The sequence below is a fragment of the Pan troglodytes genome, chromosome 20 (assembly GCF_028858775.2).
Source record: "Pan troglodytes isolate AG18354 chromosome 20, NHGRI_mPanTro3-v2.0_pri, whole genome shotgun sequence".
Classification (NCBI taxonomy): Eukaryota; Metazoa; Chordata; class Mammalia; order Primates; family Hominidae; genus Pan; species Pan troglodytes.
This window is the reverse complement of record NC_072418.2, coordinates 5,609,835-5,624,539: the sequence shown is the minus strand read 5'-3', so window position 1 is coordinate 5,624,539 and position 14,705 is coordinate 5,609,835. Positions and strand designations below refer to the sequence as shown.

General features: G+C 56.2%; 1 protein-coding gene across 8 annotated transcripts in view; it reads right to left on the bottom strand.

Annotated features, from left to right (window-relative positions):
• Positions 1-14,705, bottom strand: part of CELF5 (CUGBP Elav-like family member 5) — a 71,887-nt gene that overhangs the window by 17,152 nt on the left and 40,030 nt on the right. For 4 of the 8 annotated variants that reach the window (XR_001711971.4, XM_016937032.4, XM_016937034.2 and 1 more), the window contains exons 3-5: positions 4,579-4,630; positions 2,511-2,639; positions 452-531 (exon numbers count right to left, since the gene is read on the bottom strand). Coding sequence is in view for 7 of the 8 variants with exons in the window: in XM_016937032.4 (XP_016792521.1) it covers positions 452-531; positions 2,511-2,639; positions 4,579-4,630 (261 nt within the window). In the remaining variant the exon portion in view is untranslated. Of the gene's footprint in view, positions 1-451; positions 532-2,510; positions 2,640-4,578; positions 4,631-7,153; positions 7,336-7,849; positions 7,916-14,705 lie in introns of those variants that run through there. The other 4 variants (XM_024351915.3, XM_024351916.3, XM_054673861.1 and 1 more) reach the window with 4 other exon arrangements.

Sequence of the window (14,705 nt, the reverse complement as noted above, 5' to 3'; positions counted from 1 at the left end):
ACATGCACTAGTATCTCTACACTAGCACACAATGGCACACTTATCCATACATATTTACGCACACCCCTCATGCACACAGCACTCACGTAACACTCGCCTACTAGTAATGACACACTCAAACACGCACTCACACACACACATGCATGCAGTCTCGGGCACACTCACACCCAGACATGCACACTCACCCACAAGTACACACTTGTAATACATCCATGCACACACATACACTTCGCTTGCATACTCACCTCCACATCTACACACACTCACACGTGTATACCCACTCCAGGGACCACAGCCAGGGACTGCGCCTCTTTCTCCACCTGTGCCCCCTCTGAAGGACAGCCAGGGGCTACTGGATGACAGCGACGGTAGGAATATGGCCTGTTTCATCCCTGTCCCCCTCACCCCTTTCCCACCCCCACCCCCACGGCCAAGGGCAGCTCCAACTCACCGGCATGGTCTGGCTCCCATGCAAGGCGTGGATGGCCGCCTGCGCCTCCGTGTGGGAGGAGAACTTCACGAAAGCACAGCCTGCTCCAAGAGAAGAAGAGGCAGAGGGTGATGGGGTCACAGGACTGGCTGAGCGGGGGCCACAGGAGAGGGGACACAGAGACCTACATGGCCAGTGTCAGACACATGCAGCCAGAGAGAATTGATAACAGAAAGACAGCCAGCCGTTTGGTCAGACGGACAGCTGGACAATCAGCCAGATCAAGGGTCAGAATGGAGGAGAATCACACAGACAGACAGCCACAGTTAGACAAAGAGCTGGTCACCCACACAGCCAGCCAGGCTAACGCAGACAGCCAGCCACACACACAGAGACCACCAGACACAGGTGAATGGAAACACAGTCCCACCGACAAAGTCCATAGAACATACAGAGGCCACTGCACCTGGCTCCAGACTGGTAGAGTACTATGGAAGGGCCAGCCATATTGTGGGGGGAGGGGGTGGAATGTTCTGGAATTACATAGTGGTGATGGTTGCACGCTTTTATGAATAGAAAAAAAAGCACTTCATTGTACATTTTTAAAGGGTGAATTTGGTAGGATGTGGAAGACATCTCAATTTTTTTCTTTTTTTGAGTCAGAGTCTTGCTCCGTCACCCAGGCTAGAGTGCAGTGGCGTGATCTCGGCTCACTGCAACCTCTGCCTCCCGGGTTCAAGCAATTCTCTTCCTCAGCCTCCCGAGTAGCTGGGATTACAGACGCCTACCACCACGCCCAGCTAATTTTTGTATTTTTTGTAGAGACGGGTTTCACCATCTTGGCCAGGCTGGTCTTGAACTCCTGATCTCGTGATCCACCCGCCTCAGCCTCCCAAAGTGCTGGGATTACAGGCGTGAGCCACCGCGCCCAGCCCTCAATTTTAAAAAGGAAGAACCAGGTAATGGTCTGAAACCGTCGGACACATTCAGTTCTAGTAAGGTAAGAAAGACCAGAGTGGAGTCCGTCCCACATGGTGAGCTCTGTGGACAGAGACCGCCAGACACCGTCATTTGGACTCTCAGGCAGGAAGATAGACAGACACAACCAGAGACCACCAGTCAGTCATATGGACAAATCACATAGACAGAACCAGGAGGAAACAGTTTTACGAATAGTCAGGTGGAGGAATCTGAGACCACAGGGCACAGGTAACTCTGTCCCTGGAGAAGCCCCGCCCCTCCCCAGACCCCGCCCCATCCCAAGGCCACGCCCCTGCATCCACATCCACAAGCTGCCCCTGGAGAAGGCTTGCCCTTCCCCAAGACCCCGCCCCATCCCAAGGCCACGCCTCTGCATCTCCGCCCACCCCACCGCGGCCCCGCCCCTCTTCAGGGCCTGTCCCCACAGCCAGCATGCAGAGAGAGCATGCAGGTAGGATCAAGCGGGACCAGTCTCTGCTCCACCCAACCCCCGTGAACCAGCCTCTCCCAGCCAGCCCCAGCCTCCTATTGGCCTGGCCCCGCCCCACCTGGCCAGCCCCACCCCCTATATGCTCAGCCCCGACCCTTCCCAGGGCCTCTCCCCCTGGAGCCAGTCTCTCCTAACTCTACGTATTTCACCCCTCCCTGCAGTCCCTCCCCTACCCAAGACCCCACCCTTGCAGCCTCACCCACAGACTTCACCTCTGGAGAAGCCTCGGGCCTCTCCAGGGCTACATCCTCAGAGCCAGCTCCTCCCCACCCCTTGCAGCCACACCTCTCCCCAAGGGCCCACCCTTGGAGAAGCCCCTCCCCTCCCCAGGGCCCTGCCCCCACAGGCCCCGCCCTCAGAGGCAGCTCCTCCCCACCCTGCAGCCCCATCCCCTCCCCAGGCCCCGCCCCTGCAATTCCGCCCCTCTCCAAGGCCCCGCCCCTGCAGCCTCACCCACAGACTCCACCCCTGGAGAAGCCCCGCCCCTCCCCAGGGTCCCACCCCAGAGCCAGCTCCTCCCCATGTTGCAGGCCCCACCCTCCCCACAGGCCCCGCCCCCAGAGCTAGCCCCGCCCCTCTCGCAGTCCCGCCCCGGCCCCCGCCCGTCACCTTTGCTGCTGCCGTCAGGCCCCCGGAGCACGGTGCACTCGTCAATGACCCCGAAGGGCTGGAACAGCCGCAGCACGTCCTCCTCCGACTGCTGCTTGTTCAGCATCCCCACGAACAGCTTCCGGTCCCCTGTGGGCGGCGACACCCACCTCAGCCGAGTCCCCGGTCTCCGGGAGGGCCTCCGGGATTCCTCCCTCCCTCCAGCAGAGTGGAGGCGGCAGGGCAGGAAGACGCGGCGCCCGGGCCCTGCCGGCTCCGGTTCTGCGCGTGCGAGGGAGGACCCAGCCGCGCCCTTTCCCTGCTCCGGATCTCTCCACCCTCCCACGGGCCCTGCACGCTCCCATCTCCCGGCCTTTGCCCAGGTGGCGCCCCCGCCTGGAATGCCCTCCCTGCAGTCTTTTGGGGTCTCTGCTCCACTGCTCCCCCTCCAGGCGGAGATGACCTTTCCCTCTGGTGCACTCAGAGAGCCCGCACCGAGTACTAGGGCTAGGAGCTGCCTCGCCGGGCCTGGGTCCCTGTCTGTCTGTCTGTCTGTCTGTCTGTCTTTCTGTCTGCTCCCTGGACCTGCCAGGCGGAGGTGGGCACTGATGGTCCCCGCACTTTCATGGTGCCCGATAGAGGCCCCTGCCCAACTTTGTCGGGATCAAGAGGGGCCAGGCAGTCACCATCTGTGGAATGGAGTGAGGGTTCACGTGCTCAGTGGACCAGGGGCCTTGGCAGGCTGGACCCCCTGCTGGGTGGGGCTGGGCTGGAACCTGTTCTGAGGCCGGAGCTGGGCCAGCCTCTCCTGTGTGAGCTCTGCCCCCTTGGGTAACTGCATGCTCCCTGGTAATGGGGAACGTGGTGGCTTCATCTCCTAGGGACGGTGAGCTGGGTTACTATGGAAACCGCTCTCGGCAGCTGTCACTCATGGGGGTGGGAGGGAGAGAGAGAAACCAGCAGAGAGACCGAGAATCAGGGAGAGAGAGAGACAGATCAGAGAGAGAGCGCGCGCGAAAGAGACTGTGAGAGACAGAGAGAATAAGAGGGATGACGAGACAGAGAAGAGAAAAAGGAGAAGGAGATACAGAGGGAGATGGAGAGAGAGACAGAGAAATAGAGACAAAGATGGAGACATACAGACCCTACCTCGCTACTCCCTGTCCCACGCTGGCAGCCAGGGTGGAGAGTGTGAAAGGGGCTCCCATCCCAGAGGGCCTTTACCGGACCCCTACATATACCTAGGTATCCTAACACTCCTGCCCCACGCCTCCACTCAACCAAATCTGGCTGCCCGCCTTCAGTCTCCACTTGAGATGGAGAGGAAATATACAAATTTCCAAGAATGACTAGATTTGGGTCCCATGGGAACAGCTGAGTATGTCCCCACCATGGGCACACCCTGACACCAAGGTCCAGCCCCACACAGACACCACTGGCCCCAGCCTGCATGTCTGCCCACATGCCCAGCCTCCAACAGTCAGGCACACATGTGCAAACACGCACACCCATGTGCAGGCTGGGCACACGCACATGCACACAGGCAGGAAGGCATCCCCACCGCATACCACACATGTGCGCTTATGTGCACCAGCTGCAGAAACACAAATGCACATGTGCACGTACTCACACACATCTGCACACAGGCATGCCAGGTGTGCAAAGTCATATACACACACATTTAAGCATGCACACATGAACACACACATTTTCACACGGAGACCCCAGAGAGCAATCCACAGCCCTTCAGGCCCCCATTGTCTGTGTCTGAAGCCCTGCAGTTATTGCACCCTGAAGGGAGTGGAGTATTTCAAACTCAGGGGAAGGCAGCTGGACCTGGCTAGACCCCCCATCCTCCCTTGGGGCCTATGGACATAGCCCCTTCTGCTCTCTGGAACCTGCCTCTCCCCCCACCAAGAGGTGTGTGAGCAGGCATGCGACTACTGCATGCTTTGGGGCAGGGAGGCCAGTTCCAGATCCACAGGCCTCGGCCACTGCCCCTTTTGCAGGAGAGAGGAAGGAAGAGATTTTCCTTCTTCTCCCATTCCTCCGCCAACCCCCAGCCTGGCAGCCACGGAGAGATGACAACTACCTCCGCGGCTTTCACTGTCCGCAGGCTTCACCTGGATTGGCCGCGCCATCTGCAGAGAGAGGGGGAAGGGAAAAGTCAAGCTCAGCAGTGGGGGTGTGGTGGGCGGGGGGTTTTGCCTCAGCTCTGCAGGGCAGCCCTGCCCACCTCCCACCACCAGCCCTCAGCACCCCACCACCCCACTAACACCCCAGTCAAAGAAATTACACACTGTCCCACCTACAGCGGAAACTGTGGCGAACTCTTAGCTCTCAAAACCCAACAATATCCCTTCCTCCAGGAAGCCTCCTTGCTTCCCCAAATGTGATAGGCCCAATTCCTCCAGTCCCTTTATACGATGTGACTTTGCAGTTCCTACCATCAAGAACTAGAGTCTATTTTCCCACTCCTGGCACCTGAACTTGGCCGAGTGACTTGCTGTGACCCATAGAATGTGGTGGAAGTTAAGTTGTGGGAGTTCTGAGCCTAGGCCTCAAGAGACCTTGTAGCTTCCACTCTTGGAACTCTGAGACTGCCAGGTGGATAAGCCCAGGAGGAGGAGGCGCCTCCTCCTCAGTAGGGGAGGAGGAGGCGCCTCCTCCTCAGTAGGGGAGGAGGAGGGGCCTCATGGAGACAGAGGCCTCTCTGACAGCCACCTCAGCGGAGTGAGGCCACCCTGACCCAGCTAAGCCCAGTCAAGTCTCAGTTGACTGCAGCTGCTTGAGTGACCCCAGGAGAGCCCAACAGAAGAACTGTCCAGCTGAGCCCAGACCAAGCTTTGCAGAATCGAGAACAAATACAATGACTGGAGTAGTTTGTTACTCAGCAGTGCTGACTGATACACCAAAGTAGCTGCATTTAGCCACATCTCCCAGGAGCTTTGGGTGGGGTCATGCCAGGAGCTTTGGGTGGGGACATACCTGAGTGGACCAGCCTGCCATCTAGATTCATTGTTCTAGACAATTTTGTCCCCCACCCCAGGCATTGAAAATGATATTTAATGAAAAAAAAAATTCTCCCTTGCACCAACTCTCACAACATACCAAGTCCTAGGTATGAGCTATTTTGGATATTTGAGAACAGGCTCCAGGGATGTGAGAGTTGGGGAGGCATTTGCATCTCCACTGGTTCTGGGACACAAGCCTTCTCCCAGCCTGATGTCTGTGGCAAACTCCCACTCAACCTTCAAAACCCAACTTAAAAGCCCCCATGCAGGGACTCTTCCCACTCTTCTGGGCTCCTTCCTCCCCCTCCCTCAGGCTGGAAGTGTCTATGTCTTGCTCTGTCTCTCTCCAGACAGGGAACCACGGCATCTCCCCACTTGGGGAAGGACACATAGAGGAATTGGAGGAACCTGCTGAACAGAACGGGCCAGAAGGAAGTGGCCAACTTCCACTAACACAGAAAGGCGTCTGGAATGGGAATGAGTGCTACTCTCAGACCTTTTTCCAAGTCAGACAAACTTGAAATAGATCCCCACATCCCCTGAGCCCTATGGGTTCCAAAGTGCTCTTTCTGATCTTCTGACTTTTGAGTTTCAGCAGAGAATACACTTGAAAAAGTGCCAGGTTTTCTTTTTTTTTCTTTTCTTTTTTTCTTTTTTTTTGGGACGGACTCTCACTCTGTTGCCAGGCTGGAATGCAGTGACGTGATCTCGGCTTACTGCAGCCTCCGCCTCCTGGGTTCAAGCAATTCTCCAACCTCAGCCTCCCGAGCAGCTGGGACTACAGGCACGCACCAATACGCCCAGCTAATTTTTTTTTGTATTTTTAGTAGAGATGGGGTTTCACCATGTTGGCCAGGATGGTCTTGATCTGCTGAGTTCGTGATCTGCCCGCCTCGGCCTCCCAAATTGCTGGGATTACAGGCATGAGCCCCTGCGCCTGGCCAAATGCCAGGTTTTCTAATCACAGCATAGCTGCCCAACAAGCTTCAGAGAGAGGTGCAATTTTCACCCCATTCTACAGATGTCAACATTGAGATTTCTGTTATTTGTCTAAGAGAGAAGTTATTTGTGTAAGTCCATGGTGAGTGAAGAGTTTCTGGACTCCAGATTCAGTGATCTTCCACCCACTCCTATAAATAAGGCCTCCTCCCCATTTTTGGACCCCCAAAGTCTCCCCACTGAGCTCTGTCCCTCGTGATCTGACACCTTCTCTAAGACCCATTCCAGCTCTGTGCCCACTCTTCCACCCTGAGCAACCCCTTATTTTGCACTCCCTTCCTCAGAGACCCCTCTGGATTTCCACCTCCCACCCCCTCCGCTTCCCTCCTCTGGCTGAGCCTCTCCTGCTTCAGAGGCCCTTCCTCATCTCTGGGTCCCCTCCCCTCTCTAAGACCCTCTCCCATTCTGACACCCTCCTTCCTGAGTGTATGTCCCGGGCACATATGCTTTCCTCAATTTGAACTCAGTCTTTGGGGCCCCAGAAACCGAGAGACCCCTGCCTCCCTGATCCTGTGCCCCCAGTCCTCCCAGCCCAACCTTCCTGCCGCCCAGCCGAACCCTCAGAGGGACCCTGACCACCTAGGAGAGGAAAACCTCCATGCTCTTCCCCCACCCAGCCAGCTGGACCCCACATCACCCATGCATACACACCGGGGCCCTTTCCACCTGGGTACCACACCCTGCTAGGCTGGAGGCAGGAGGGGAGATGGTTTCAACCAGATGGGACCAGCTTCTGGGCTGGAAGTGGGGGGGTGCCAGGGGAGGTGGGGAGAGATGGGGGGGCACCTGCAAGAGCTCCAGACTCCTGCTCCCCCCACCCCTCCCACCCCACCTCCGTTGGCCCTCACCTCCTCCCCCCTCCCAGCACCTTGGGCAGATGAGGATGGGGTTGCCATGGCAACGCTGATTCACCACACGGAAGCTGGCAATTGTTGTTGCCATGGAAACCGCCTCTTAGGGGCGAGCCCAGCTCCTGCCTTGCACAAAAGAGATATTTAAATATAATCTTCTGGAGATGGACGAGGGAGGGAGGGAGGGGCGGCCGCGGGGAGAGAAGCTGCCCCCATCACCGAACCCTCCACCCCCACCTTGTTCTGGGGTTGGGGGGCTGGTGTACCTGCTCCCCATCTCCCCACCCGCCACAGAGCCTGGGACCTTCCGCCTCCTACTGGGAGGTCCCTTCCCCCCACCGCTGGGTCAGCTCGGGGAGAGGGTCGGCCGGGGAGAGGGGGTCCTGGTCTGGTCCAGTGAAGCCAGTTGGGTAGCCCCCTCCTCTCCAGGCCTCCACTCTAAAGCCGAGCTCCGCGGCCCGGCCGTCCCCACCCCGCGGCCCGGCGCCCGCCTTACCCACCGGCCTGGAGACGCGCGCCAGGCTGGCATCCACGTGCCGCCGCCCGCCCGCCCGGCCGCCCCGGGCGCACAGGCGCGCACCCGCCGCACTGCACGCTCGGGCCCCGCGCCGCGCGCCCTGCGCCCGACGCCCAGGCGGGCCCTGCCCGCGCTGCCCGCCCGAGCCGGGAGGAGGCGTGCCAGGCGGGGATCTGGGTCTCCCCACACCCCACCCCTCCTGTCGCCCCTGCCCGTCCATCTGGCTCTGCCCACCTCCTCCCGGCTCCCTCTCTCCATCTGTCCCACCGAGGTCTCTGCCGAATGCACTCCCTCCCTCCACCACCTTCTCTGGCTCCCCATGGCCGCGTCCCTTCCCTGACCCTTCCCTTCCTCTCCGTTTCTTCAGCAGTATTCCTGCTGTGCCCCATGCCTCTCTGGTTCTGGGGCCCCCAAGGCTGAGTTCAATTTTGGAACTCCAGGAAGGACCCTTCACCAGCCTGGCAGAGGGGGAGACAGAGCCAGACACAAACTCTCCCATGGGGTCAGGGTTGGAGCTGGGAGAGCTGAGGGTAGAGGACAGTGAAGAGCCAAAGGCTGTCCTGGGCCTGCACTGAAGATGGAAAATTCACTGTGAATTTTGGAGTAGGAGTCGGAGTTTGGAGCAGTTGGAAACAATTTTTCATGTTGGAGCAATACCCACATCTGCTGACCCGTTTAGTCTTAAGACAACTTAATGAGATGAAAACATGCATTTCCATTTTACAGATGGGCAAACCAAGACCAGAAAGGAGGGAGAGGTCGGGAGGCCAAGGAGGGAGGATCGTTTGAACCCAAGGAGTTTGAGGCCACAGTGAGCTACGATCGCTTCCATTGCACGCCGGCGTGGACGACAGAGCCAGACCCTATCTCCAAAAAAGGGAGAGGGGGAAGGGAGAGGTGTCTTAAGGACCTAGACATCCCTCCAACCAAGGGGTCCTGTGGGCTGGGGAGCGTTTTGGCACTGTGGGCATGGGTGGGCTTGCACTGGCTGGCCGAGAAACAGTCCTTTCTGTCTGACCTGTGTATGCTAGAGATGGGGAAACTGAGGCCCCTTGGGGGGTGGGAAATAGGAACGACTGCAGGAGGAGTGTCTTGCAGTGAGGCTGGGGCAGCCAAGGAGTCTCTGGGATCTGCAAAGTTGTGCCTTTGGAAGAGTAGAGGTTCAGAGGAGGGGCCAGGCGCGGTGGCTCACGCCTGTAACCCCAGCAGTTTGAGAGGTCGAGGCAGGTGGATCACCTGAGGTCAGGAGTTTGAAATCACCCTGGCCAACATGGTGAAACCCTGACTCTACTAAAAATACAAAAAAATTAGCTAGGTGCGGTAGTGCACGCCTGTAATCCCAGCTACTCGGGAGGCTGAGACAGGAGAATCACTTGAACCTGGGAGGCAGAGGGTGCAGTGAGCCAAGATTGTGCTATTGCACTCCAGCCAGGGCAATAAGAGTGACACTCCGTCTCAAAAAAGAGATTTAGTGGAAGCCCCAGATGGGTTATTTCCAAGTGGTGTGGAGAGAAGGAAGGAAGGTGGACCCCTTATCTGGGCTGCCCCAGACACCCATTGACCTTCCTCCCCTCCCACCTAGGCCCCAGTCCAGCCTCTCTGAAACACCCAGGCCAAGCCCCTCCCCTGCTCTAAACACTGCTGTGGCTCCCTATTGCCCTCTGGGTAGAGGCTCAGCCCTTGATCCTGGCATTTGAGGGCCCTTTGCTGCTCAGCCCCAGTCATTCCTCCCCACTCCTCCTGCCATGGCCCCCTGAACGTGGCTGGTGACAGAATGCACCCCCGCTGCACCCCATCCTTACCCCTCAAACGCCACCTCCTCCCTGAAGTCTTCCGTGCTCTCTCTCCATCTGCTTCCATTGCCTTGCCCAGGCGTTACCTCGATTACGACCCCTCCCCACTAAACACACACACTGCCCCTCACTCGGGGTAGCCCCGGTGGGAGGCAGGGGCAGAAGGGCACTGGCTTTGTGACCCTCCTTTCCCCACCAAGACCCTTAGCCCAGGGTCCACAAATGACAGCGGAAATGATACACGGGTTTGTAGACTCCTCGGAAAGCAAAACCCAGGCTCCATCCCCATCAGCCAAGAGCATGCCGGGCACAGTGCCTGGCACGGGAAGTCACCCAAGAGCTGGTGCCAGGCAGTGTCTTACAATTTGGTGTCTGCACAGGCCCAGAAAGATGACACGACGCCCCGAGTCTCGCAGCTTGACGTGCCCAGGATCGTTCATTCATTTATTCATTATTCATTCATTTATTCTGTGCCTGTGTGCAGAGCTCGGGTTCCGCGTTCGGCACCTGACAGTCCTCACCTTACAGAGTCCTCCAAACACTTCTAGGGGCCGGGTGTGGTGGCTCACACCTGTAACCCCAGCACTTTAGCACTTTGGGAGGCTGAGGCGGGCGGATCACCTGAGGTCAGGAGTTCGAGACCAGCCTGGCCAACACGGTAAAACCGCATCTCTACTAAAAATACAAAAAGTAGCTGGGCGTGGTGGCGGGCACCTGTAATCCCAGCTACTCGGGAGGCTGAGACAGAAGAATTGCTGGAACCCAGGAGGCGGAGGTTGCAGTGAGCTGAGATCAAATCACTGCGCTCCAGCCTGGGTGACAGAGCAAGACTCCATCTCAAAAAAGCAAAACAAAACAAAACAAAACAAAAATCTACTTCTAGGGACCCATTTTATAGATGACGAAACTGAGATCCGGGGAGGTGAAACTGTCACACTGGGCATCTTAAGGCCCCTTGCCCATTCTCAGGTTTGGTTTGACTCTGGGCCAAGTCCTGCAGCGTGGAGGTAAGCAGGAGAGGTAGGGGTCCTGCCAGGGGACCACCTCTGTGACCCCTGTGTGCACAGAGAGGGGTTTCAGGAGGGCAGCATTACTCAAGGCAGCTGCCACGTCTGAGCAGTGAAGGACACGCAGACACACAGATTCATCTTTTTCCAGGGCAATCAGATGAGCAGCAGGGTGGCTGAGGGTGCTGGGATGTACCTCAGCCCCCAAGACTCTTGTAAAGAAAGAGACAGCAAAGTCCCAAAGGTCCTGGCCCCTCCCTCACTGGCCAAGGGACAGAAGCTGGACCCTCTGCCCCTCCCCGCACTGTCCCAGTGTGGGGGGGCTCTCTGTCTCCAGGAACCCCAGGCTCTGGCTTTGGGGATGGGAAGTGGCGTCCGGGGCTGTGACGGCCCAGCCAGCAGCTTCCCCTGGAATCTGAGCCTCAATTCCAGGGTCCCACGGTCCATTCCAGGATCTATTCTGGTCTGTTATTCAATTTCGGATCCTATTCCAGAATGCTGAGAGTTGATTAAACTACGTCCCCCATGGACACTGCTGTCACACTTGTGCGGGAACCGGAAACGGGGGGGGTCGCCCTCTCTTCAGAAAGCAGCAGTATTGGGCCGGGCGGTTGGTGGGGGGGGCTCCCCTGTGCCAGGATGAGGGGGTAGAAGTGGAAAGTCAAGCAAATGACCTGGATCACTCCCCTCCTGGCTTATAAAGAGACAGAAGGGTCCACTCGTACCGTCCCCCAACACACACACACACGCGCACACGCACACACACGCGCGCGCACACGCACACACGCACGCGCACGCACACACACATGCACACACACATGCACACGCACACACACACGCACACACAGAGGTGTTTTCTTGGGTGGGGGAAGCAGGGCACAGGAGAGATGGTGGCTGTCTCGGTGTCTCACGTGACCCAGCTCCTCCCTGACTCCCAGGCTGTGCTCGTGCGGGCGTGTGCAGGCACGTGAGCCGCCTGGGTGGGCTTTTCCGGCACAGGGCGAACCTCGTGCTTCAGCTCCCTGCAGAGGAGCTGTCAGCAAGAGCTCAGATGAGCGAGCGTGCTCAGACGTGGCTGGCAGGCCGGGGGGTCTTCCTCCCCAGCAGCCCCCATCTGCCCCTCACCAGCCTCCCATTCTCACTCCAAAAGCCTGGCTCCATTTCTGCAGGCATTCCTGGGAAAAGGTGGCAGACCCCACAGGTCTCGCCTTTGCCAAGCAGGTGGGTGTTAGCCACAGAGGCTGATGATCCTGGGGATACACTTGAGAGAAGTGTGACTTGTGTCCACCAAAAAACACCCTTGAGGATCTCTATTTGTCTCAACAGACACTGGAAACAACCCAAGTGTCCCCCAACAGGGGAACGGATGAGTAAATGACGTATTTGCATCCTGGAATACTAGACAGCAGTGAAAACGCCCAAGGCGCTGATACACACAGCAACACACGTGATTCTTTCTTTCTTCTTCTTCTTTTTTTTTGTACTGGGTCTCGCTCTGTCACCCAGGCTTAAGTGCAGTGGTGCGATCATAGTGAGGTAGGAGGTGAGACTCGACTCAGGAGGCGGGGCTGAGATACGGGACCAAACTGAAGACTAGCTAAAACAGGGATGGAGTCGAAGCAGCTGTCCCTGAGACATGCCCACCGGGGTGCCATGTCCATTTACTGTTGCCACAGCAACACCTAGAAGTTACCGCCTTTCCATGGCAATGACCCAATGACCCGAAACTTCCCACTCTTTTCTTAGAAATTTCTGCATAATCTGTCCCTTAATTTAAATGTAATTAAAAGTGGGGGCCGGGCGTGGTGCGCTCACGCCTGTAATTCCAGCACTTTCAGAGGTCAAGATGGGCAGATCACCTGAGGTCAGGAGTTCGAGACCAGCCTTACCAACATAGTGAAACCTCGTCTCTACTAAAAATACAAAAATTAGCTGGGCATGGTGGTGGGCACCTGTAATCCCAGCTACTCGGGAGGCTGAGGCAGGAGAATCACTTGAACCCGGGAGACAGAGGTTGCAGTGAGCTGAGATCATGCCATCACACTCCAGCCTGGATGACAGAGTGAGACTCCATCTCAAAAAAAAGAAAGAAAAAAGAAAAAGAAAAGAAAAGAAAGGAATCAAGAATGGCTACTGCATAGAGCAGCCGCCTGGGCTGCTTGTTGGCTATTTTTATGGTTACTCCTTGACCATATGCTAAACAAGGGGTGGATGATTCATGAGCTTTCTGGGAAAGGGGTGGGCAGTTCCTAGAGCTGAAGGGTCCTCCACTTTTAGGATAATTTCCTGACATTGCCATGGCGTTTGTAAACTGTCATGGCGTGGGTGGGAGTGTCTCAAGATACTGCCTCAAAAAACAGCGAGACTCTGTCTCAAAAAATAAACAAAAAACAAAACCAAGTGGGTACAAATATACCTGCAGAACTGCCTCTGAACTGCTGCTCGGGACTCACTGCCCATGGGGTGGCCCTGCTCTGCAGAGAGCAGGACCTCCACTGCCGTTTACACTGCTGTTGCAATAAAAGCTGCTAACATCACCAGCTCGCCCTTGAATTCTTTCCCGGGTGAAGCCAAGAACCCTCCCAGGCTAAGCCCTTGTCTGCTTTGCATCAATAGCTCACTGCATCCTCAACCTCCTGGGCTCAAATGCTCCTCCCACCTCAGCCTCCTCAGTAGCTAGGACTCCAGGCACAAGCCACCACACCTGGCTAGTTTTCTTATTTTTTTGTAGAGATGGGGTCTTGCTATGTTGCCCAGGCTGGTCTGGAACTCCTGGGCTCAAGCAATCCTCTGGTCTTGGCCTCCCAAAGTGCCGGGATTACAGGTGTGAGCCACTGTGCCCGGCCTTCCATAGATAAATCTCGTCATCATTAAATTAAGTAAAACAGGCCAGGCCCAGTGGCTCGTGCCTGTAATCCCAGCACTTTGGGAGGCCGAGGCAGGCAGATCGCTTGAGGTCAGGAGTTTGAGACCAACCTGGCTAACATGATGAAACCCTATCTCTATTAAAAATACAAAAAATTAGCTGGGTGTGGTGGCAGACGCCTATAATGCCAGCTACTTGGGAGGCTCAGGCACAAGATTTTGAATCAGGGAGGCAGAGGTTGCAGTGAGCCAAGATCACGCTACTGCACTCTGGCCTGGGTGACAGAGTGAGAGTCTGTCTCAAAAAAGAAAAAAAAAAAAAGGCCGGGTGTGGTGGCTCACGCCTGTAATCCCAGCACTTTGAGAGGCTGAGACGGGTGGATCACAAGGTCAGGAGCTTGAGACCATCCTGGCTAACATGGTGAAACCCCATCTCTACTAAAAATACAAAAACATTAGCTGGGCGTGGTGGCGGGTGCCTGTAGTCCCAGCTACTCGGGAGGCTGAGGCAGGAGAATGGCGTGAACCCGGGAGGCCAAGCTTGCAGTGAGCCAAGATTGCGCCACTGCACTCCAGCCAGGGTGACACAGCAAGACTCCGTCTCTTAAAAAAAAAAGAGAGAAAGAAAAGAAAAAGAAAAAGAAAAAACCGTGAAACAAGAAGGCACACATAAAAGATGACAGACTATTATCCCATTTATGTTAGGTTAAAAGGAAAACAGGCCAAAAAAAAAAAAAAAACACCTAGTGCTTTAGGGACATATTTATAAATGGCAAAACCATAGAGAATTTTGTTTTTTTTCAGATGGGGTGTCACTATGTTGCCCAGGCTGGTCACAAGCTCCTGGGCTCAAGCGATCCTCCTGCCTCAGCCTGCTGAGTAGCTGGAATTCCAAGGGCACACCACTGTACCCAGTACAACCATGAAGAAAAGCAAAGGCATGTTACCGACAACCAGATAGTGGCTCCTTCAGCAGAAAGAAAAGAGTTGGGCTTAGTAATACGGCATGGGGTGGATTCCAGAGGACCGGCTGGGTAGTGGTAATCAGGATGTTTGTTTTGTAAGTATTTATGTTTCATGCACTTTTCTGTAAGTGTGTGTACTACTTTTATTTATTTATTACTTATTTATTTATTTTCGAGACTGAGTCTCACTGTATCGCCCAGCCTG